At 53.9% G+C, this 24,739-nt stretch overlaps 1 protein-coding gene across 1 annotated transcript; it reads left to right on the top strand.

Annotated features, from left to right (window-relative positions):
* The first annotated feature begins 676 nt into the window (after positions 1-676).
* TKT (transketolase) lies at positions 677-24,712 on the top strand. The gene is made up of 14 exons (XM_055414076.2): positions 677-907; positions 10,656-10,773; positions 11,504-11,617; positions 12,284-12,381; positions 16,536-16,727; positions 18,221-18,339; positions 19,626-19,819; positions 20,117-20,281; positions 21,415-21,571; positions 21,692-21,822; positions 22,438-22,521; positions 22,630-22,723; positions 23,319-23,441; positions 24,416-24,712. Exons 1-14 carry the CDS (start codon positions 801-803, stop codon positions 24,589-24,591), a joined length of 1,872 nt encoding a protein of 623 aa, XP_055270051.1. The 5' UTR covers positions 677-800; the 3' UTR covers positions 24,592-24,712.
* Positions 24,713-24,739: the final 27 nt, after the last annotated feature.

The following is a 24,739-nucleotide window of genomic DNA, read 5'->3' as shown; positions in this document are numbered from 1 at the left end:
CCATTTCCTACTTCAGGAGATCTGCCCGACCCAGGGATCGAACTTGCGACATTTTCGTCTTCTGCATTGTCAGGCGGGTACTTTACCCCTATCCATTACCACTATTATGTAATCTCATTTTCATAGTCCTCATCCCCCTAGAGGCTCAAGCCCTGGGCTCCCTCTCTAGGATGGGGCACGTTTGCTAGTATTGAACCCAATACCCAACAACCCTGTGACTTTAATTGACCTTGCCAGTTTCAATTTGCTCATTTTTAAAACTGGATTACCAGTGACGCCTCCCCTGTCAGTTTCGCTCAGGGCTATGGGGAGGGAGGAGAGCTGTCTGCAGGGAGGATTCGAATCAAAAGGAGAATTCTGGACCTGGCCTAGAACCTGGAGTTATGATCACATTATTTGTGTGTGTGGTTAATCCGAGCAGGGCAGTGCCGCTTGACTCAGGAGCCTGGCAGCTCGAAGCTGCTCCGCAGATTTCGGGGGGAAGGAAAGAGGAACCGAGAGGTGAGGCGGGTGGACAGCGTCGGGTCGGGTAGCAAGACGCCCAGGCTCGCGGCGGCCTCAGTATCCCTATCAGCGCTGGAGGGCTGGGGCGGAGCTGCCTGCCCAGGTCCGGGGGCGGGGCGGGGCGGGGCAACCTGGGGTGATGCCGGCGCCCCGCCCCGCGGGCGGCTCCCGGGACTCTTAACGCGCCCGCGAGCGGCCTCCGGCGTCGGCCGCTGCTTGCAGCTCCGCGACCCTGCGTCCCAGCGTCCCAGTCTGCGTCCTCTGCCCCGCCACCCGTGCGTTCGCCCGGCCGCACCATGGAGGCCTACCATAAGCCTGACCAGCAGAAACTGCAGGCCCTGAAGGACACGGCCAACCGCCTGCGTATCAGCTCCATCCAAGCCACCACGGCGGCCGGATCGGGGTGAGCCGGGACGCGGGGCGGCGGCGCCGGGTGCGGGCACGCCGGCTCCGGGTCGCGCTGCAGAGCCGCCGCGGGGGAGGCGCCGGGGCTGGGGGTGGGGGCGCGGTCGCCGGGCGGAGCGCGCGCCGCGGAGGTCTGGAGCGGAGGATCCTTCCGCCGCCCGGGTCCTCGGCCCGGCTTCCGTCCGCTGCGGCCCCGCGCCTTAGGCCGGCTCGGCCCCTCCTTCCCCTCGGCTCTAAGGCGCGAGAGACGCGGCTTGGCAGTGCGCAAACCTCTCGACCGCCGTGCGCAGAGGGCCACCATTAGTGCGCTCTCGCCGAGAGCCAGGCCCCGTGCTTGGGATCGGCACACGCGGCCCCTGGACCCTTTACCCCCTGGTAATTGATAACGTTCCACGCACACGTGAGGAAACCGAGGCTCCGAATTTGTCAATTGGCCGGGATCGGGCGCGGCGAGAGCTGGAATTTGAACCGGCTCTGCCCGAGACGGGAGCGCCTGTTTTAACCCCTCATCTTGCTGGGAAGCCTGGGCCCCTGGCCTTAGTCCCTACCTCAAAGTACCCGTCCCTGTCGCCACCTCACATTCCTGTTAAGAATCAAATTCCTGCCACCTTGGGTTTCGAGCGAGAGTGCTGCGACTCCAGGGGAGTAAGGGTGAGGAGGGAGGTGGCCACGTGGATGCAGAGCCGTTGCATACCTTGTGAACTGAAGGTCTAAGTGAGACCTCCTCTGGGGCGGGGACAGGAGAAGGGGATGGGGTGGAGGAAGAGAGGTTTGAAAGGCTAAGAGAACCAAGAACCACGTCTCAGGGCCTTGGGGTGAACATGCAGGGCCAGCCTCCACATGCACTTTCCCCAAGACAGGCCCATCCCCCAACGCTCTTTCCCGCCAGCCCTGGTGGCTCAGAGGCGGAGAAAGGCTGCTCTCCATCTCAGGGAGCCTTCCCTGCAGGTGGCCAGTTGCGGGGACAGTAATGATAACCGGTCACTGCAGCCGGAGGCGTCTGCTGGGGTACTTAAGAAAGTCAGCCAGTAAGTCACTTCAGATCCTGTTTCCCCCTCTGTAAAATGGGAACAATAGTAGCTCCTGCACAACTCTGTGGTTTCCAGAATTTCAGCCCTTTAGGGCTTGGGACCAGGCTGCCCAGACAACATTTCATGATGGGTTCATGAAATGATTTTGAAGTCTGGGTGGGGGATGGTTTCCAGGGACCTTCCCAAATTAAGTCTGTAGAACAAAGACAAGATTCTACCTTCTGGCTAATTTCTTACAGGATATATATATTTTTTTTATTGAAGGATAATTGCCTTACAAAATTTTGTCCTCTGTCAGACCTCAACTTGAATCAGCCGTCAGTTCAGTTCAGTTGCTCAGTCATGTCCGACTCTTTGCGACCCCATGAACCATAGCACACCAGGCCTCTCTGTCCATCACCAACTCCCGGAGTCCTGCAAACCCATGTCCATTGAGTCGGTGATGCCATCCAACCATCTCATCCTCTGTCGTCCCCTTCTCCTCCCCCTCTCAATCCTTCCCAGCATCAGGGTCTTTTCAAATGAGTCAACTCTTTGCATCAGGTGGCCAGAGTATTGGAGTTTCAGCTTCAACATCAGTCCTTCCAGTGAACACCCAGGACTGATCTCCTTTAGGATGGACTGGTTGGATCTCCTTGCAGTCCAAGGGACTCTCAGAGTCTTCTCCAACACCACAGTACAAAAGCATCAATTCTTCGGCGCTCAGCTTTCTTTATAGTTCAACTCTCACATCTATACATGACCACTGGAAAAACAATAGCCTTGACTAGATGGACCTTTGTTGACAAAGCAATGTCTCTGCTTTTTAATATGCTGTCTAGGTTGGTCATAACTTTCCTTCCAAGGAGTAAGTGTCTTTTAATTTCATGGCTGCCATCACCATCTGCAGTGATTTTGGAGCCCAGAAAAATAAAGTCAGCCACTGTTTCCCCATCTATTTGCCATGAAGTAATGGGGCCGGATGCCATAGGTATACGTATATCTCCTCCCTCTTGAACCTCCCTCCCATCTGCCTCCCCATCCCACCCCTTTAGGTTGATACAGAGCCCCTGTTTGAGTTTCCTGAGCCATACAGCAAATTCCCGTTGGCTGTCTCTTTTACGTGTGGTAATGTAAGTTTCCATGTTACTCTTTCCATACATCTCACCCTCTCCTAGGACGTTTTTAATGAGTAAATCCTAAGCTCCAGTGAGGGGCTTATGTTACCAGGAAGACTTCTTGGACAGGTGGGAAGCACCAGGCCAGAGAATGGAGAGAGACTGGAAAGGGGGAGACCAGGATCAGTGATGGGCATCTCGGGCAGTTTGAAGGCACTTGGTGAGAAATGAAACAAATATTTACAACTTGGAATGGGGGGCTTCCAAAGGGAGAGGGTGTCTAGTGGGACTCCTGCCTAGGTCTTTGTTAGATAGTTAACTCTGATTTCTATAGGGAAAAGATACTGGATTTGGCAACTGAGTTACAGGCAGGTTTATACTGTAAAGCCTGAAGGAGGAACTCACTGAACTCAAAGTGTCCATTTACAAAGAGAAAAAAAGTAAAAGATACAGTGATTCCTGTGCATGGTGAGCAAGCCTAAAAAATTCAGGAAAGAAATACTTAGAGAAACATGCCTCAAGACAAAAAAAAAAGGAAGAAAGAAATTCTTAGAAAACTGAATTTTCAGAAGGAAGTAGCATTACTATGTAACCTCTGTCAAAAGAGATTTTGAAAGGCATGTGCCAAGAGTTCTGTGTGCAAAAAAAAAAAAAACAATAAAGGAAGACTTGAACAGACCTCCAAGATGTTTGTTTTGAGGCAGTTACCTCATGACAGTAGATAAGCTCTGCAAAGTGAAGGTGCAGCTTTGAGGCCTTGGCGCTGTGCAATCATGGTCAAAGTGACCATCCTGCCAGGCTGTCTCCTTCCTAGCGGAGCTTACATCCCCAGTGATGTAAACAGTACTTTGACCAAAAGTCTTTGCACGGTCATTGCAGATGCTGGATTGATAGCGGGTCAGTGAGGACCGTGGGGTCCTGATATCTTGGTGGCTTTCCCCTTCCTCTGCCGTCTCTGGGCAAGTGACAGTGAACCTCCCCAGGCCTGGGAAGTGAGGACACTGGCCTCTGTGTCGTGGAGCTGAGGGACAGCCTGCACAGAGGGCTCATTGTGCAGCAGCCAAGGCTGCTCCAGGTCACCTCACCCTCCCTCCGTGTGCCGGAGGAGCTGTGGCAGCCGTGGCAAGGGTCCAATTCACCCAGTCTTTAAAAGATGATACTCAGGGAATTCCCGGGTGGTCCAGTGGATAAGACATAGAGCTCCCAGTGCAGGAAACCTGGGTTCGATCCCTCGTCAGGAAACTAGATCCCACATGCTGCAAAAAAGACATCGTGCAGCCAAAAAAAAAAAAAAATGTGACACTCAGTGGCCTTGTCAGAGGGGCCCTGACTGCTAAGGCTCTTGGCGGAGATTTCATAGTTCTCACCAACCGTGCTAGACTCACAGTATCCAAACAGTGCTAAGTGTTATCTGAGGACTCCATCAGAATCAAACCTGAATCTGAAGGCTCAGGCTGTGCTTAGAGGTCCCCAGGGCTCTGACCCACAGCGTTGGGGCGAGTACTCAGGAACAGAAGGTCTGGCCAGGCCTGGCTGGTGGGCACAGAGAGACAAGAATCTCACCGTAGCTGTGTGCCGAGTGACTGTGCCTTTGTTGAAAAGACCCTGTTCCGTCTGAGGCCTCAGTTTCCCCATCTCTAAAGAAGTTTATAGCTAGGTGGTTTTCAAACTGGGTTTCTTGAGAGCGGGGCTGGGGAACCAGAATGAGTGAGCTCTGGGGTCCTGCCACCACCTCTAGTGGGTTTCATGTCCTGGGGTCCTGCCACCACCTCTAGTGGGTTTCATGTCCCTGTGACCTTAAAGTGGCTGAAAGTGCATCCTTGTCACCCAGCTCTGGTGATTAGGGGCTTGGAGTGCCCAGAGGGACCCTGTGGGCCCAGCCTATCTGGGCAGAGAACGGCTGCCCAGGCCTTCTCCATTTGGTCTGTCTTCACCCCAGCTTGGCCCTGACTGAGGCAAGAACAAGCCTGTTGGGATTACCCCAGCAGCAAGCAGCATTTCTCAACTCCCTGTGAGGACACCTGGCTGTCCTGCAGTGACTCTGTTCTCTGCCTCTGAGCTCAGCAGGGCTGGTGGGAAGCTTCCTGAAGCTGAGAACCTGGTGCCCCTAGTTAGGGTCTGAGACATTCTCCTGGCTTCCCATGAGCTGATGGCACTGTGGCCCCTGGGCCACCATCTCTCTGACCCCTCCCTGGACTTGGCCTCTGTGGGTAGGTCTGTTGTCACTAGAGCCCAGTCCCACAACTTCAGGAACTCCCTTATTGTGCCCATGACACAGCTGCCTGCCCTGGTTTCTGGGTCCTTCTGCAGACTCTTCCGCAGTACTTTTTCCCTAAACAGTGAGGTCAAGTCCACTCCTTGAGGTGGGCGTGCAGGAGCTGGTAGCTCCCCCGGTATGTGGGTCTGGCTGCACTGTTTGACCTTCTTGCTCAGAAGTCAGTTGCACCCATGGCCTGGCTGTAATCTCTAAGGACTGCACAACTGGGTAAGGGAGTGTGGCCTCCAGAACTTCCTCATCTGGGCCCTGAGCACCTTCTTCCTTTTAAACACCATCCTTTTATAGCTCTGCTGCTGCTGCTAAGTCACTTCAGTCGTGTCCAACTCTGTGCGACCCCAGAGATGGCAGCCCACCAGACTCCCCCGTCCCTGGGATTCTCCAGGCAAGAACACTGGAGTGGGTTGCCATTTCCTTCTCCAATGTGTGAAAGTGAAGTCGCTCAGTCGTGTCCGACCCTTAGCGACCCCACGGACTGCAGCCCACCAGGCTCCTCCATCCATGGGATTTTCTAGGCAAGAGTACTGGAGTGGCTTGCCATTGCCTTCTCCGTTTACAGCTCTAGTGAGGTATAATTTTCATATCATGGCATTCTTAGTGTACGGTTCAGTGGCTTCTAGCAGATTGAATGTATTGACTGTGAGTTATTAATGCAGTTTTGGTGAATTTACCGCTTCCCATTTTAACTCTTCTGGATATTTCATATAAATGGGGTCCTATGGAATGAGGTCTTTGAGGGTCTGGCTGTTTTCACTTAGCACAATGTTTGGAAGGTTGTTATGTTGTGGCAGGTGGTGAATGGACTTTGTTTTCATTGCTGGGTAGTCAGGTGTTTGGATAAACTACATTTTGTTTATCCATTCATTCTTCCCTTGCTCTTAGCATTTTGCTTTTCTCCTGGCTCTTCTGATGGTAGACTGCAACCTTGGGCAAGGCACTTCCTTTCTGTGGACCTCAGTGGTCTTATCCTCAAATGAGTTTAGACTTCATATCTGATATTTTTAGAGCTAGGATTTTACTGAGCAGTTGCCATTTTTTATGCACCGTGCCAGGCTCTTTACACACAGAAACTACCTCATTCAGATTCTGCTATATCTCCATTTTACACGGAGGAAACTGAGGCTCAGAGAGTTCACACCCCTGGAGTCTTAGAGCCTTGACACATCATTTATTTGTGCACTGTTTGTGCCAGATGCTCTTCAGGCCCCAAGGCTACTACAGTGAAAAGGCTCAATCTGAGGCGTGGAGGCAGTCTTCTCAGGCAGGAGCCACCCCTCATGGTTCCTGGAACAGGAAGAACAAGGATGGCTTCTAAAAGGTTTGCTTCTGCCTTGGCATCCTAGGGTTCTCTCGTGAGTTTTTTTTTTAACATATGCCTAAAAAAAGAGTATAACTAATGTCCGTATTATAAAAAAGAACCTGATTGTATACCTTCCACCAGGCCTAAGAACTTGGATATTACAGGGCTTTAGAACCTACTGGGTGTCTCTCCCTCCTCATAGAAGGAGGGTTCCCCCAAGCAAGAGATATACCCTGAGTTTTGCATTTTATTATTTTCCTTATAGTATAAGTTCATGGACAGTATGGTCTTCCCTGGTAGAGATCGGTCTGCAGTGAGCTTTGTTCACGTGTCGTATTTGTGAGATTTTATTGAGATTGCTGCATGTGAAGTGAAGTCGCTTAGTCGTGTCCAACTCTTTGTGACCCCATGGACTGTAGCCTACCAGGCTCCTCCATCCGTGGGATTCTCCAGGCAAGAGTACTGGAGTGGGTTGCCGTTTCCTTCTCCAGGAGATCTTCCCAACCCAGGGATCAAACCTGGGTCTCCCGCATTGCAGGCAGACGCTTTACCATCTGAGCCACCATAGTATTCCAGAAATATGTTGTCATCAAATATCTCCTTGATAGACATGAAGGTAGCTTTCAGATCTGATCATTGCACATTTCTCTGTGAATGTGGTCTTAGAAGTGGAGATGCTGGGCCTTAGGGAATGTGCATTTACAGCTGTTGATTTGGTCTTTTTAATAGTTAAAAGGTTACTTAGATTTTCTATCTCTTCCTGAGTCAGTTTTGGTAAATCATTTTTCCCTAGACATTTTCCTGTCTCCAAATTTATTTGCATCGGGTTGTTTGGAGTATTTTATCATCTGTTCTTATGCCCATCCCTCTACTTCTAATAGCACCCTTTCCTTTTTCTGGATCTTGCCTTAACAGAAGTTAGCTAAGCCTTTCATCTTTTTTTCTTTTCTGAAGAGCTAACTTTTGGCTTTGATTTTTAAAGATCGTACATTTGCTCCGTATTTCATAAATTTATGTTTTTATCTTTCTACTCTCTTTGAGCTCAGTGCATTTTTTAACTTTTTAGATTGGATCTTCACTGTTGGGTTTTCAACTCACATTTCTTACTTTTTCCTTCAGGAACTTAGTTTTTAATTCATAACAGATTATTTTTCTTCCTGTTTTGAGGCATGAGAGAGGCTGTGGCCATGCTCACCTCCCAGGTTTGTTCATTTTTTGAGGTCTTGAGGTATGTGTAGGGCGGGGAGAAGGGCCATCATGGTAGCTGGCAGTATTATCTCTTGATAATGGAGCGGAGCCTGAGCCAGAGGGCTGAGGGATCTTCTCAGCACTTTTTCTGTAGGAAAACCTGTGAGCAGGCAGAGTGTGGAATGGAAGGGAGAAGGGAACATCTGGAAGGTGTGTCCTCCCCTGGGGTGGGTGGACAGGGCTTTGGGAGGCTTACTTAGGCCGTGCTCCCTCAGCACCACCTTCATAGACTAAACTAATTGGGAGTAAGTAGACAGGTTTTAGAACAACCGTGTAACTCCCATGCATTACAAAGAGTTGCTTAGTGGATAAAGTTCCCTGCAGCTGCCCACCCTGTCCCTGCCCTTCCCCATCTCTAGCCAGTTTATATTCATAGACGTGTCCTGAGCAGCATGTGAGGTAGGCCCCCCCCAACCACAGTTGTCCCCCCCAGGGAAGGCTGGAGTTGCTGGGGAAACACAGGTCTTCGGGCCCCAGAGTCTGTACACTGGAGCTCCTCTAGTAAGTTGAGCCTAAAAGTAACTGTCTCCCATGTGTTCAGCAGAGCCCCATCTCAATCCGCAGCTTTCTTCCCTCCTGCCTGCCCCGTGGTCAGCAGAGGGTCTCAGTCTCAGCCTGCTGATGAGTGGGAGGCGCTGTTGAAGACCACAGTGTGGCATCTGGCCTTCCAGCAGAGGGTGGTGGCTGATGGTGACCTGGGCACTTTGAGTTCACTGCCTTAGTTCCTTGACCGTGGATGTCCCCACATAGCATCCCATTTACAAGTGAGGAAGCTGAGCCACAGGGGGCTGAAACACAGGCTGAAGTCACACAGCCGGAGTGGCGCATATCCCCACCATGGGACACATCTCGGGGAATTCCCTGAAAGCTCTGGGGTGGCGGGGTGGGCAGATGCCTGGACCCTAAGCACCCCTTACTCTGTATGTTTTTATTTGGCAGGTGTGAAGGTAGGGCCAACAGTGTGTCCATCATGCAGGCTTTCTTCTTTGCAATCCCATGGACTTAACCTGCCAGGCTCCTCTGTCCATGGAATTCTCCAGGCAAGAGTACTGGAGTGGGTTGCCATTTCCTTCTCCAGGGGATCTTCCCAACCCAGGGATTGAACCCAGGTCTCCTGCAGTGCAGGCAGATCCTTTACCAACTGAGCTACTAAGGAAGCCTGGTTAAAATCAAGTACTTTTCAGTTTCTGGGTTCTCTTCGTAGATGACCTCCCTCCCTCCACACCAGCTTTGCCCAGGCAGTCATGCTTTTGCCTTGCGCAGAAAGTACTTTTGCCAGGCCTTTTATCCCTGAAGTCCCTTCCTGGAAACCACTGATGGGCAGGAGAGGCTGAGCCCCATCCTATGCCTGCCTTCTATCTCTTGGAGCAATTTGGCCAGCTGTCCACCCGCATCCTTCCCCCACTGTTCTCCTCACAGGATCTTGATTTTTGAAACAAGGTTCCTCAGGGATGAGGCTGCCCTCGGAGGGAGGGGAAGACAGGAGGACAGCCTGGCCGGTGTTGACTGGGGTGTTCACCTTCCCCCCCTTGCCCCGCTGAATTCTGTGCCAGGGACAAGGGAAGCTGAGCTCCTGCCAGGCAGGGAAGAGGTTTCTCGTTCACATTTCCTCGCCTCCCTCTTTCAGGTCTAGTGTCTTTCCCCGTGACCCAGGAGTTCATAGAAGTGGTTAAGTATAAGACAACTGTGTGCTGGGGATCTGACTACTAAACCAGCATGGACAGTGCCGGGTTTCTTCTCCACTAATGTGTCTGCTCTGGGAGTGACTCACCCCTAACCCATGCGGGGAGCCGGCTGCAGGGAGGAGGGAGGCCCACGTGAACTCCAGATGGTGCATGTGCCCTTGGGTTTGGCAGTGGGCATGTTGCAGTGTGGAGGGGGCGGCTGGGAGACACGTGCCCTGAGGCTGACGTTGTAATCAGACTGTGGACCAGAGGGCTTCAGGAATTATAGCATGTCCTGTCAGGAGCCCTAGTCTCTACTCCTGGGGGCTGGGGCTGAATCAACCAAGTGGGTCCTGAGAACCCTGAACAAGTCTCATTTCTAAGATGTACTATCTCTAGCTAAGCCCTCTGCCCAGTCGCCATTCAAGTAAGTATGCGATGAATAGAAAAAGAACCCAATAAAGGCAGCCCTCTTGACCCCACCAGGATCTGGAAGGACAGGCTCTTGGCTACTGTCGGCCCCACCCCAGCTCTTGTCTAAGGCGGAAGGAATTTTTATTTTTTTAGAATTGTGTCCTTTGTAGAAGATAAGAGATTGCTTTTGCCTTTTCGCTTCTGTACGAAAGCATGGTTTCTGGTGCTACACCAGCCCTCAGAATACCCGTTAAAAGGCTGCTGAGTAGCCCAGTGATGCTCTTGGAGAGCCTAAAGCCCCAGTTGCCAGACTACCCACCCTATGGGTGGCGTCTACCGGAAGTGTCAGTCCATTCACCTCTGATCGTGGCCATGGAGGGCCCTGGATCCGTGAGGGCCATGGAGGCCAAGTTGCCCTGACAGGTGGGCAGAGTCTGGGGCAGTCGCACTGGGATTTAGCTCACTGGTCCTAGAGGGGCTTCCTCAGTCTCCTGGGCCCCTCCTCCTCCATATCTCTCAGGGTGCAACCCCCATGCTGTCAGCAGTGGCCTCCTTGACACCCCATACAGCCCTCCCAGGGCCCAGATCACGTGACTCCTTGATAAATCAGGCCTGTGACTCCTTGACACCGGCACCCCCATTGCTCAGGTGTGGTGAGCCCTGAGGTTGGGGATCTGGGGCCGTGATACATGTGTCCATGTCTCTCCCGGGCCACAGCCACCCCACGTCATGCTGCAGCGCTGCTGAGATCATGGCTGTCCTCTTCTTCCACACCATGCGCTACAAGGCCCTGGATCCCCGGAACCCTCACAATGACCGCTTTGTTCTCTCCAAGGTAGGAGGCCGGCCCACCACCCTTCCTCACCCCGGGCTCCTTCTTCACCTGCCCCACCCGGCCTGGCCCCATCTTGCTCTGTGCTGACCCTGAGGGTAAAGTTTAACTAAGAAATAAATGACTGAATTCGTAGGAGAGAATGGAAATGGTCTTGGGAGTTCCACTCGTGTTTGGTGTTGACTGGCAGGACTGGAGTCCAGGTCTGGGGTACAGCTTGGTGGCTTTCTGCAGGCGTCTCTGCTGTTCGAATACCCAGGCCATGCTCTCTCCCTCAGGAGTGGGGGTGCCCTGCAACAGAGTTTGGGATGGGGAGCCCTGACCGCCCCCCACCCCACCCACCACGTGAGAGCCGCAGCCGCAAGCTATGCCACGAACCCCCCAAGTCCACCAGTACCCAGGCCTGGCTCCGTGGCCTCTGGTCTCTCGAGGCAGGCATGAGAGCTTAGAAGTCTGTCCAAGTGGGCTCACATGCCAGAATCCAGGGATTAGGGCGGCTGGCTGCCTGCTGGGGTTTTGGCCTCTGCAGCCTCACAGCTGTGTTCCCCCTGCACCTGTCCTGGGCTCCGCTCGGCCTCGACTGTGGGAACCTCGGGCTAGAGAAGGATGAAGGGAGGGGAAGTGGCCTTTGCTTGCTTCCTTCTCTGAAAGGGATATCCTGGCCGGCAGGCTCGGCCAGGCCCCGGCGGGAACAGCTCCTCATCTGACCTCTCCCCACGGTCCGTCCCTACAGGGCCACGCGGCGCCCATCCTGTATGCCGTCTGGGCTGAAGCCGGCTTCCTGCCGGAGTCAGAGCTGCTGAACCTGCGGAAGGTCAGCTCCGACTTGGATGGGCACCCTGTCCCGGTAAGTGCACCTCACCAGGAGCCCTGCAGGCCTCTGCCTCCATTTCCTGTTTCTCAAGGCTTGTGGGAAGGGGGCAGGGCGCACACGGAGGAACTGAGGTTGTTAGACGGCAGACTCAGTGGGTGCTTGGGGAACTCTGTTTGCCCCAAGCTTATGCTGAAGTCTGAGGCCTTTCAAGCCCCAACCTAGGGTGCTCTGGGCTGACCGCCAGGAGGGCCTTTCCCCAGCCCCAAATACCAGCTTCCCTTCCATGCTGGGCCTCCTCGGCCATGTCGACATAGCTTGGGAGATGGGGTTCACTAAAGGGGTGGCAGCAGGATACTGGTGATATCCAAGGAAGGGCCCTGTGTGTTCCTTAGAGGTTACCATGAAAACTGTCACACTAAGGCTAAATATTCAGTTTTGTCCTGAGTTCTCCCACCCACTTCACAAGGTGGGCTCTTCTACAGGTGAGGGGACAGATTCAGTCCATGGCCTGAGGTCACACAGCTCCCTGTGGACTGAGCTGGTATTTGAACCACACCCACAATTACTGCTGCAGGGAGAGTGGGAAATCACACCCGCTAGGATGGGTGGGGCGTGGCTGCAAGACTGTCATGGCCAAGATCCTGGGAGGCACTTCTAGGAAACATCGCCTGTGGTAACTGAAGCCCTCTGTCATGACAGAAACAAGCTTTCACTGATGTGGCCACTGGCTCCCTGGGCCAGGGCCTTGGAGCCGCTTGCGGGATGGCCTACACAGGCAAATACTTCGACAAAGCCAGGTAATGCTCCCACTCCCCAACCCCACCCACAGTGGTTTGGTGGGTGGTCCTGGGGGCCCAGTTTTACTCTCCGCCCCCAAGCACCTCCTTGCCTGGTGGAGACTGAGTAGAAGCTGTATCATTAACTGCGTGTGTGGTGTGAGGCTGGTACCAGGGCTAGTCCCCTTTTAAGATGAAGAAATCGGCTCAGAGGAATGAAGGGATGTGTCCAGAGTCCCTGGAGAGTGGCCAGCAGGGCCAGCTTTGCATCCAAGGCCACGTGCTCCTTGGCCAGAATGCTTTGACTCATTTCCTTGTCGCCTTCTTGAGCCCAGCTCCTGGACCTTGGAAGTCTTAGGAGGCCCCATCCCACAGTGCCTGACCAGGTGCCACAAACCAAGGCCTGAGCCACTCGACCTTACCTCAGGAAAGGTGTAGATGTGTGTTCTGGGGAATTCTGGGCCTCCCTGAGCCCCAACTGTCAGCCAGGGAAGCGGTGAAGCCTGGAGAGGTTGGTCTGTAGGGAGTGAGCAGCCTGGTCAGAGCTTTGCTGCTCCAGCACTCAGGCAGTTTAGGGGAGATGCCCCTTGAGGCAGGTTTCAGCCACAAGGCTGTCCGCCATGGCCTGCAGGTGAGTCTGCTCTGGAGGGGAGGAGTGTTGGCTACAGGCTGTTAAGGTCGTTTCTGCATTCCTTTACCCTTTGGGGCTCTCTACTCTGCTCAGAGCTTTCTAGGGTTCCACCTTGATAAGCCCCATGGGCTGGGAGGTGACATGCATACATCTGTCCCTCCACACAAATGAGGAAACAGAGGTAAGATGTTTGCCTTGTGGTGGAGGCACCATTTTGAACCCAGGGTGTGCATCGAGAGTCCATGTTCAGGGTCCCCAAGGCTGCTCTGAGGTGCCCGAGGGAAGCACAGGTGGGTCGGGGGCCCTGCGAGTGGGAAGCTTCCCAGAGGAGAGGCTGAGGGATCCTGGCCTGCAGGTGGCAGGTGGCTGCAGGGAGCCTGACTGGATGCTGCTCCTCAGTGAGCACCTACTTTTTCAGGGGAAGCTGCTGAGACAGTTTTCTCCGGGAGGTAGACTGGGGCTCTGAGGCCTTCCAGACTCAGGCCGATGTCAACTGACTGCACAGCCTCCCCGGCTGGGCTCCAGGCCGGGCTCAGCTCCACCCAGACGTGATGCACCGTGAAGTGAAGAAAGTCACAAAGAATGGGATGTGTGTTTAAGAGTATTTTATTTGGCACAGAACCAGAGTTGTGAGTTAATTATTCTCTACAGTTGGTTGAAATAATTCCTCGTGAAGGGTCATTTCCTGACCCTTAACAGAATGGGAGAAGCCAGTAGAGGGAGAAGGGGTTTAGCGGGGTTCTCGGCAGCCGGGGTTGGCTAAGGCTGAGGGGTCGAGGGAATTATCGGGCTGTGCCGGCTGCCAGAGTTCCTGGCAGAGCAGATCCAGCCTCCAGTCCGGTCTGTCCAGCCAGCAGCCGGGGAGCACACAGCCTTCTGGCTCTTTTCCATTTCTCCCTCTCTTTTTCTTGGCTGCATCTGCAGCTTGTGGGATGTTAGTTCCCCGACCAGGCACCAAACCTGGGGCCCCGGGCAGTGAGACGGTGGAGTCCTGACTACTGGCCCACCAGGGAATTTCCCCATTTTTCTTTTAAATAATTTTTTGGGGGGATTATACAATACGTACTAATCTGAAACACAGGAATGCATTAAAAAGAAATGAACATTTTCCCTATTCTTAACCCCCCAGCCCCATTTCAGCCTTCTTAACAACAATGCATTCTATTTCCTCCATGTTATTGTGAGAAGGAACTTACAGATTTATCATCCTAGTATTTATACACTTTTACCTAATGCTTTTTGGGAAAATCTGAACATTTCTTCACGCACTGTCAAGAGCTAGTTTTAATGTCCATTCTGTTTCATGGGGATGCTATAATGCGTTTAGACCGTCACTTGTTGTTGGACATTTGAAGTGGTTTCCCAACTCCTGCACCAAATATTGGCCTTCTCATTACGGTTTCTTCATGGTCGCTCAGGACTGTGGGTATTTGCCACTTTTGCCCCAAATCTCACAGCTTCAGGCAATACACAGCCTCAGGGTTAGCTCCAGCTTCTGCAGGGTGCCCATTCTGTTCTCTCCAGTCCAGTGTCTCCCCAGGCTGCCCTCCTGACCTCAATCTGAGGTTGTGCTGTGACTCTGCTCTTGGCCTCAGGTCAACTTCCTTGGAAGTGGGTGTGGAGTTGGGAGGGTAGCTGGTCAGCTTCCCTGGAATCCCTTTCTGGAGAAGTCAAGTTCCCTACCGGCCTCTCTGCTCAGCCCCATCAGACTGGTCATTTTGGGGGACGGCTGTGCAGGAACCCCTGCACCGGGTAGAGGAACCAGTGGCCTGGCCCACTGGAGGCCGCAGAAGGGAAGATGCAGGCCTGACGTGACACGGAGAGGATGAAGGAGCTCTCTGTGACCTAGAGGCCTGTGGTGGTGCTGAGTCATGCTGACCAGCAGGGCTGGCCCCGCCTCTTCTCCAGCTCCTCCTGCCTTGGCCCTGCAATAGGGAGGCTTGGAGGCCCGACCCACTCAGCAGCAGGCAGGCTGTGTCCTCTCTGACCCATCCCGGCAGCAGCCTCACTTCCTGGTTTCACATAGTTGACCCTGAGCAGGCGAGGGGGCTCTCCACATCCGGGCGCTCCTTCTGCTACGTGCAATCCTAGTCAGCAAGGAGTGGGCAGTCAGGCCCGGGTTTGAATCCCCACTCAGCTGCTCAGCTGATCTTTAGACAAGTCCCTCAGCCTTTGAGCCTGTTTCCTTATCTGTGTGTTTTTTTGGGAATAACAACTGCACTTACCTTCTTGTGGGGCTTACCTTCACAAGGGGCTTACCTTCACAAGGGGCTTCCCTTGTGGCTCAGCTGGGAAAGAATGCACCCGCAAAGCGGGAGACCTGGATTCGATCCCTGGGTTGGGAAGACCCCCTGGAGAAGGGAAAGACTACTCACTCCAGTATGCTGGCCTGGAGAATTCCATGGATTGTATAGTCCATGGGGGTGGCAAAGACTTGGACACGATTGAGCACCTTTCCCTTTAACTTTACCTTCTTGAGAGGGTTACTCAGTGCTAAGCACAGTTAGGGGGTAGGAGGTGGGGTCAAGGTCTCTGACTTGCTCTCCCTGCCTCCAGCCTCACTCTCGGCTCCACCCTCCCCACGGAAGGTTCTATTACTGGGTAATTTATCCCAACCTCATTGCCCTTTATACTGTGTCATACTGCCTTTGGAAAATCATGGCTACCTGGGTTGAGGGCAGGAGATGGCCCCTGGAGGGGCAGAAAGCCTAAGCCCAGCTCTGCTGCTGCTAAGTCACTTCAGTTGTGTCTGACTCTGTGCGATCCCATAAAAGGCAGCCACCAGGCTCCGCCGTCCCTGGGATTCTCCAGGCAAGGACACTGGAGTGGGTTGCCATTTCCTTCTCCAATGCGTGAAAGTGAAGTCGCTCAGTCGTATCTGACTCTTAGCAACTCCGTGGACTGCAGGCTACCAGGCTCCTCCGTCCATGGGATTTTCCAGGCAAGAGTACTGGAGTGGGGTGCCATTACCTTCTCCTAAGCCCAGCCTTAGTCTTGGGCAAAAACCAGCCCCAGAACCTGGGGAGAAGCCTGTCCTAGGAGGCACCTGCACCCACAGTGACCTTGCCCTTTAAGCCTCCTGTGTGTGCTCATCTTCACCTGAAGCCTGCCTCTAGGCTGCTGCCCGGTGTGCTCACAGGCAGCCTCGCCAGCCCACCTCCTCTGAGCAGAAAGGTCTCCTGTCCCTCTGGCCCGCCCAGTGAGTCCCAGGGCTCCCCCAGCAGCCCTGGTTCAAACTGGGGTAGAGAGAAGCGGATGCACCCCTGTGGTGGGTGGCTCCCACCCAGGGTGAGTAGTTAGCCCCCATGAACCTCACCGTTTTCTTCATGCCCTAACAACTCCTGATTGTCTGGATCTTACTGGCCAGACTGCTGTCCGGAGCTCTTTTCTTGGCAGCCGGTACTACTTTCTGGAGCTCCTGACAGTTTCCATCGCGGTCCTTTGCTCACTGGGTGTGGACTTGGGTTTGGCACAGCTGTTGCATGTCCCAGGCGGAGAGGCCAGGGGCACGGGGACAGCCTCTAACCCGCGCCCCCACCCACAGCTACCGGGTCTACTGCGTGCTGGGAGACGGGGAGCTGTCAGAGGGCTCCGTGTGGGAGGCCATGGCCTTCGCCAGCATCTACAAGCTGGACAACCTTGTCGCCATTCTTGACATCAACCGCCTGGGCCAGAGTGACCCTGCGCCACTGCAGCACCAGATGGACATCTACCAGAAGCGCTGCGAGGCCTTCGGGTACGTATGGGGCAGTGGCCTGAGGACCCTCATAGCGAAGGAAACCTCTTATGCCAGAAGCTTTGTAAATGCAGGGGCTGAGCCGGAGGTTAAGCTGCGTTATGATGCAGCCTCACTTGAGAGTTCGACTCACATGGCATTTGGGCTTAAAGGGGCCGCCTTAGCCAGTGCCATGGGTTTGTGGGCTGAGATGCAGCTGAGTTCCTGTGTTTGCACACTGGTGTGATGGCTCTCAGAGCTTCCACGTGATGCGATCTCACACATCCTTACTTCTTCTTGGGTGAGGGGGCAGGAGGTACAGTGTAGGCCAGGCTAACTCCGTACATCAGTCCACTGGTCACCTACGACCAGCCAGCCTGGGGAGGAGGAGCGGGCCCTTCTTCTAGGGACATGGGAGATAGGATTTCCAGATCTCTCCCTGGGCCTCGGATGGTTGTGAGTACAGAGTCACCTATTACAAAGCAAGGAGGTCTGTCTGGGTGGGTGGCATCCAGAGGGGCCCCCACCTTGATGTCCTTCCCCTGCCCCAGGTACAAGCTGCTCTGCAGTTGGGATCTGAGGGCCCTGGGCCTCCAAGGCCACCCTGCAGAGATGAACTGATGGCCAGGGAAGGTGGGGGTGGAGTTGCAGTAGCTGGTCACATAGATACAGGGCTGTTACCTCTTTTGTGACCTTATAGAGGGAGAAAATGAAGAGAGGAAAGCTTTCTCTGGATGAAGGAAGAAACAGAGCCACAAAATGCCTCAGGGACAGACCTCCCCAAAACCACATGGACCTGGGGACTTAGAGAATAACCCTGGCAGTGTCCTTGGGTCTGTGTCCATAACCTTGTGATTATGAAACCAGATTCCTTAAGTCCTGACTCCACCACTTGCTTTTGTGACCTTGGGCAGGTTGCTCCACCTTCAGTATCTCAGTTTACTTGTCTATAAAATGGGGACAACAACAGGCTTAAGTGAATTAATAGGTGCTCGGCTCCATGCTTTACAGAGTGGGTGCTCAGTAAGTGTGAGCTGCCACTTCTATTACTATTAATCTGCCAAAAAGAATTCCAGAAAGGACTGGCTGAAAGGAAGTTTCCTTCTGGATGTTTGACAACATAGCTTGTTTTATACAAGTTTCTAACACTGCATCCAGCAGCCATGGAGAGGTCAGCTTAAATAAAAATTCATCAAAAATCTAGTAGTAGATTCCAAACTCAGCACACTGTCCCAAGAGCAGCTTTCAGTAGGAAATGAATAGCTCAGGAATGAAAGACAATAAGCACACTGGGCTGTGCATTACTTAGAAGAGAGGAGGAAGGTCGGTCCAAAGGCAAACAAGAGGAAGTAAAACAATGTGCAAAGAGAAAATTAAACCCAAATTGGAAACAGACAGGTTTGAGCCATCCCAGCTCCTCCAGGTCCTTCTATGCAGTGGAAGGAGGGCAGGCCTTTTCCTGGGACCCTTATCAGGGCCCTTGCCCCTCATACCCCTCCCTTCTCTGTTCCCAGCTGGAACGCTGTCATCGTAGATGGACACAGCGTGGAGGAACTGTGCAAGGCCTTCGGGCAGGTGAAGAACCAGCCAACAGCCATCATTGCCAAGACCTTCAAGGGCCGAGGCATCACAGGTCTGTACGTGAGCCTTCTACTCCCTGCCCTTCCCGGGACTGGGCCCTGCAGCTGACTTTAGAGCTGGCGGTTTCAGGGGGTACCACTGAAGAGCGTGCTCAGTGGAGTGTACCCAGTGTGGGGAAGGAGGTGAAGGAGACTCGGTGGGCAGGGTGGCTGAGCTGGGATTTAGGACCCTGGTTGGGTGGCCATGTATGGGCAGGAGGACTTTGAGAGGCCTCTGGGTAAGGAGAAAGGACACTACCTGGCTTTCGCAGAGCAACCTTGGCAGCTCCAGCTGTCTGCCCTGAGCTGAAGGGCTGAGGCAGGGAGCCCCAGGAGAGCTTGGGGAGACCTAGATTCTCCCCTCAGGTGAGCAGGGTACCCCTCATGCAATGGAAAAGGGATTCCAGAGGCTTGTGCAGGAGGGTCTGGAAGATAGTTCCTAAGCAGGGCCTGAGAGCTCTGCAGGCATTAAGTCCCTCCCTAGCATCCAGCCATGGGTTCCAGACTCTTGTTTGGGGCTAGGATGGTCATTGCCCATTGTAAAGAAGGGAAGATGGGGCTAAAAGTGGCCAGGAACTTGACTATGGAGTCTGGCACTAAGAGAACTAACTGCAGACCCTGGGCTGACTTCACTGTGCATTGTGCCCAGCTGGCCCCCTGCCCGCCAGGGGTCACGTCCCTCTCTGCCTTCGTGGACTTGGGGCAGTTGAGGACATTTCACTGGAATCTGGGGAGGTGTACAGCCCTCTGAGCCTCTGGGATACTGCCATAGCCTTGGTGCTACTGACACTCACCCTTTAGGTGTTACTGCTAACAGCTCCTGGGGGTGGCCTGTGTCCTTGGCTTTCCCTGGGTTGTGGTGACATCTGAGGTGACCTCAGAGGAGAGGGGGTGCTAAGCCTCACTGGCCCTCCCACAGGCACCATGGCAGGGGATGCCTTTTGGCAGTGCTGACCCTGCCCTGGTCCTCAGCTTCCCTCCCAACTTCTTCAACAGAGTATGATTTCTGCAGCAGACCCCACTCTCTGCAAGCTTGGGGGTGGGGAGGTGACGCAGAGAACGGGTTGGGCCAGCATGCCAGCAACATTCGTCCACCCGCGCATGCCCCCTCCCACTGGGAGCTCTGGGCCGCTGCTCAGTAGGGGCCTGCAGTTGAGCGCTGGTCAACACAGCCCTCTCCTTACCCTCTGTGGTGGTGGTCTGCCCTCACATGGAGGACCAGGCTCCCCCAAGCAGCTTCCTGGTCCCCTGGGAGCTGTCACCTTACCTGTCCCTCTGTCCTCCTGTGTTGTACCTGTAGGGATAGAAGATAAGGAGTCTTGGCATGGGAAGCCCCTCCCCAAAAATATGGCCGATCAGATCGTCCAGGAAATCTACGGTCAGATCCAGAGCAAGAAGAAGATCCTGGCGACCCCCCCGCAGGAGGATGCCCCCTCAGTGGACATCACCAACATCCGAATGCCCACCCCACCCAGCTACAAAGTTGGGGACAAGGTACCCAGTTGACTCCAATTTTCTGGACTGGCTAGGCTGGGGTGGCAACAGTACTCTACTTTCTGGAGAGTGGGGCCGGGAGAGAGAAAAGAGATTAGTTCAGGTTGAGGAGGAACCCTGAGATGTTGCTCCTTGCAATTCTTTCATGGGGACAGCCAGCTCTGGAGTTATTTACTTTTCTGTCCCTATGTTTTATCCCTTTTCTCCATGGTGGAAGCTGTAGCCCAGGGGCTGAGCAGAGCTCCAGGCCTCATGCCTCCTAAGGTGCTCACCCTACCCACTCTTTCCTCCCCCCAGATAGCTACCCGCAAGGCCTACGGACAGGCCCTGGCCAAGTTGGGCCATGCCAGCGACCGCATCATCGCCCTGGATGGGGACACCAAGAACTCCACCTTCTCAGAACTCTTCAAAAAGGAGCACCCAGACCGTTTCATTGAGTGTTACATTGCTGAGCAGAACATGGTAGGTAGAGCTGGGGTCTGTGGGGTGAGGGGTAGGGCTGAAGCCTCCCACTCCCTTGAGCAGCTATATGGCCCTTGACCCAGCATGGACCCATGACCTCAAGTGACTGATGGGGTGATGTGACACCCAAGGGCTGGGTGAGTGGAAACAGGGGATGCTGCACGCCAGTCAGGTATTCTGGTGGATGGACTTTCTATGGGGGTAAAGGGCTCTGCAGATGGAAGGGCAGGCATGGCCAGGAGGCTGGCAGTTTTAGCAAAGGCCGTTGAACTCATGCACAAGGCTCTGGCTCTTGCCACCCTGCGGGATACAGAGATGACAGAATTTGGTGGACCTCTACCATGTGCATGGCTGTATTCACAACTCCACGTCAGGAACAGTGGTTGTTAAATAAGGAACAATGTTTTGTCCCGTTTTTTCAAAATATCCCCTCCTTTCTGCAGAGGAGCCCAGCAGGGCCTGCAGGCCCCTAGGAGCTGGGAGCTTCCGCCCCCTGGTGGCCACTTGGCTCTATTGCAGCCAACATTCTTCCTCTTAATAGCTGAACTGGAAGTTGTCTCTGGCTTCTGGCCTTGGCAGCTGGAAGATCCAGACTAAACTGGTGAGGTGTGGAGAGAGTGGGGGCTGGGGAGGCCCCAGGTGTGCTCGGGAAGGAGGGCTCATGTCGGCTAATGGATGTCATAGCTGTGGAGGTGGTGCCGATTTGGAACCGATGTCTGCACTCAGTGCTATTTGGGGCCTGGAGCTTCTGGAGCTTAGGGGTGCAAGGACTTCTCTTTGCAGAGGCCTTGGGGCAGCAGGGAGATGGTGGAGGTGAACTTGCACGGGCCTGGGAAGGATGAACCATCCATGCCCAAGCTGACTAGCTTGCTTTGTGAAAGGCTTTGCTTGCTGGTAGAAAAGTATTCCCCAGGAGAGTGATTTTTTTAAGAGAACTTTTGAAATGGTTATATCAGTTCAAAGAAGTCTGGAAACAGACTGGAGTCCCTAGGTGCACTGAATCACTTGGATGAGAGGAGGAGAATTAACAGTTACTAGGTTACTAGGATAACAGGACACTCACCTCCCAGGAGGGGGCCCTGAGAGGTCCTGGGGCTCTCCCTTGGGGCTGACACCGTCTGCTCTGTCCCCAGGTGAGCATCGCCGTGGGCTGTGCCACACGCGACAGGACGGTGCCCTTCTGCAGCACCTTCGCAGCCTTCTTTACACGGGCCTTTGACCAAATTCGCATGGCAGCCATCTCTGAGAGCAACATCAACCTCTGCGGCTCCCACTGCGGCGTGTCCATCGGTGAGTGGAGCTGGGGTGCTTATACCTGTGACATCCTCAGACTTCTGGAGCAGGGTATGGGGCCAGGATTCCATTACATGCATGGGGTCTTACATTGACATATCCTTTCCCACACCCTAGGAGAAGACGGGCCCTCCCAGATGGCCCTGGAAGATCTGGCCATGTTTCGATCTGTCCCCATGTCAACTGTCTTTTACCCAAGTGATGGGGTGGCTACGGAGAAGGCAGTAGAATTAGCAGCCAATACAAAGGTGGGTCATGTGACTTCTTTCTTCGGCTGCAGCTAGTCCTTCCCTAGAGAGACAGGAGGGGAAGCCAGCATGCCAGCCCAGAGCAGATCATTTGCTGCCCCAGAATGGGTATCTCCTGACTTTGCACTGGTGGTGTAGCTTGGAGGAGTTAGACCAGGAAAAATGAAATACACACCACCCTTCCTGCTATGTGGCAGACATTGCTAATTGATCACCGCACTCTTTGCCCATTGAGCATCCCAGCAGCTCCTGGGATACTCCAGTCTGGCTCCCTGCCTCCAATCCAGCAGTTGAGGCTTATCTGCCCTTCCTGAGTTGGATTCTCCAAAACAGAATGAACTGAGTCCTGACCAAGAGCGACCTGCTGTTGACCCGACAGCCCCCACGTGGTTCTCGTTCCTCTGTCTGAGGACAGGGACCGAGGCACAGCACTTGGTTGGGGCAGCCCTTCCTGGAAGCTAGTCTACCTGACGGAGACTCTTCTGTCTGGGACTTGGGGCTGGCTCTCACACAAGAGGAGTATTTGGAGAGGCACATGCTGCAGAGGAAAGACTCCTGCCCTTGAGATTAGATGTCCTACATCCTGAAATCCTTCATTATTCTGTTTCATTCCAGGGTATCTGCTTCATCCGGACCAGCCGCCCAGAAAATGCCATCATCTACAACAACAATGAAGATTTCCAAATCGGACAAGCCAAGGTCAGTTGCAGTTTATGCCCCAGTGAGACCCCGTAGAGTGAACCCGAGGTCGGGACCTACCCCAGGCCACCAGTTTCTGAGCCTCACTGGCCCCCATGTTGCCCCCAGGTGGTCCTGAAGAGCAAGGATGACCAGGTGACTGTGATTGGTGCTGGGGTGACCCTGCACGAGGCTTTGGCAGCTGCTGACCTGCTAAAGAGAGGTAAGAGGGGTGGGACCCGCAAAGTCTTAGGCGGGGCACTGACTGCAGACCAGGTCTTGGGGGTGAGGAAGAATCTCATAAATTAAATGATGAGAATATTAACAAAAGCCAGACTTGGAGCCCTTATTGTGTGCCCAGCATGGTGACCAGATCAGAAGCCCTGGGGCCTGACCATAGGACTTGAATCTACTTAGCTGGCCTCTAAGTATGTTATTCAGAATCACTGTGCCTTACCTTACCTCAGGGCACTCTTGGAATGTCCCTCTGGCTTCCTCTTTAGCTTGAAAAGCATCTTTGATGGAGTTTCCTGAAAGTCCAAATGCTAAAATCCTGCAGCCCAGGGCAGGAGGGGAGAGGAGGGGTGCTCTCATCTTCCTGGAGACCAGTTGCTCCCAAATCAGGCCAGGCAGGCTCCCAGGTGGAGGGGTGGGTGGCGGAGGACATGGCGTCACAGGTTGACAGAGGAGGGAGTGAGCTATTAGGGGTGGGTAGCTATGTGACAGGCTGTGTCCCGGGGTGCCCATCCAAGGCCCTAAAGGGCAGACCCACAGCACCAGCTCCTTTGCCTTCGCCCACGCCTCTTCTCCCCTCACAGAGAAGATCAGCATTCGTGTGTTGGACCCTTTCACCATCAAGCCCCTGGATAAGAAGCTCATTCTCGACAGTGCCCGTGCTACAAAGGGCAGGATCCTCACAGTGGAGGATCACTACCATGAAGGTGAGAGAGCTCGGGGCCCGCAGCTGGACATCCTGCCCCAGGAGGGTAGCTGCAGCCCGGAAACCCAGAGCAGCTGGCACTTGGTTTCTTATTAGACCTCAGGCTTGGGTTGTGGACCAGTCAACTCAATGGCAGGAACGGCTCCTTGGATCCCTGCCCGATCCAGGAAACCTGCAAGGGTTCCAGCCTTGCTAAGAACACACGGTGGTTATGTCCCTGAAGTTCTTGAAAGTTAAGGCTGTTGTGGACAATCAAGCTGGGAAAGCAAGACAAATATCAGACTTTTATGTGTGTTTGCTTATTAGTTGCTTCAGTTGTGTCCGACTCTGCGAACCCATGGACTCCACCAAACACCTCTGTTGCTGGGGTTCTCCAGACAGAAATACTGGAGTGGGTTGCCATTTCCTCCTTCAGGGGATCTTCCTGTCCTGACCCAGGTATCGAACCTGGGTCTTCTGCATTGTAGGCAGATTCTTTACCACTGAGCCACCTGGAGAAGGGAGTGGCAACCCACTCCAGTATTCTTGTCTGAAGAATCAACAGACAGAGGAGCCTGGCGAGCTGCAGTCCCTGGGGTTTGAAAGAGTCAGACGTGACTGAGTGACTAACATACATCTGGGAAGCTTTTAGTAGTTCTTCACAAAGCCATCCTCCACAAGCCATTCCTCCCCTGGGGAAGAGATAGGCTTAGATCCTGAAGTCAAGTGCATACTCTGATTGGTTGATGCCCAGAGAATGGTGTTAAAAGTGATTCAGAGGCCATATTTGGGCTTATGGGGAAAAAAAAAGTGCTGTGATTGGTGACGTCTGGTCTGGTTACAGGCATGGGGCAGGGTGGAGTATATGCCCTTCCCACATCCTTGGGAAAGGGAATAAACTCAGACTGATTCGGGGCTGGGGGGCAACCAGCGGTGATCTGCCCACCACTCACCCTGAGGCGGCATCCCCTTACTCACCTCCTTTCCTTTGTCCAGGTGGTATAGGTGAGGCAGTGGCCTCTGCAGTTGTGGGAGAGCCTGGCGTCACCGTCACCCGCCTGGCGGTCAGCCAGGTGCCAAGAAGCGGGAAACCAGCGGAGCTGCTGAAGATGTTTGGCATTGACAGGGACGCCATCACGCAGGCTGTGCGGGGCCTGGTGACCAGGGCCTAGGGAGGGCGTGGGGTATGGGGTATGGTGTGGGAGTGAGTTCTACACATTCCTGAGATCCTGGCGAAGGTGCTCAAAAGATGTACTGAAGGAGTCATAAAATATATGTTTTGAGAAAAATGAATTGGCTCCTGAAATGTTTCTTCTTGGA

Source organism: Moschus berezovskii, chromosome 24 (genome assembly GCF_049115385.1).
Source record: "Moschus berezovskii isolate FMDL1 chromosome 24, NW_MosBer_1.0, whole genome shotgun sequence".
NCBI classification, from domain to species: domain Eukaryota; kingdom Metazoa; phylum Chordata; class Mammalia; order Artiodactyla; family Moschidae; genus Moschus; species Moschus berezovskii.
This window is presented reverse-complemented; position numbering and strand designations above follow the sequence as displayed.

Coding starts and splice junctions, on each gene's coding strand:
- TKT (XM_055414076.2), top strand. CDS start 801: ATGGAGGCCTACCATAAGCCTGACCAGCAGAAACTGCAGGCCCTGAAG. Junction 22,724..23,318: donor TGCTGACCTGCTAAAGAGAG/GTAAGAGGGGTG, acceptor CTCCCCTCACAG/AGAAGATCAGCATTCGTGTG. Junction 23,442..24,415: donor GGAGGATCACTACCATGAAG/GTGAGAGAGCTC, acceptor TCCTTTGTCCAG/GTGGTATAGGTGAGGCAGTG.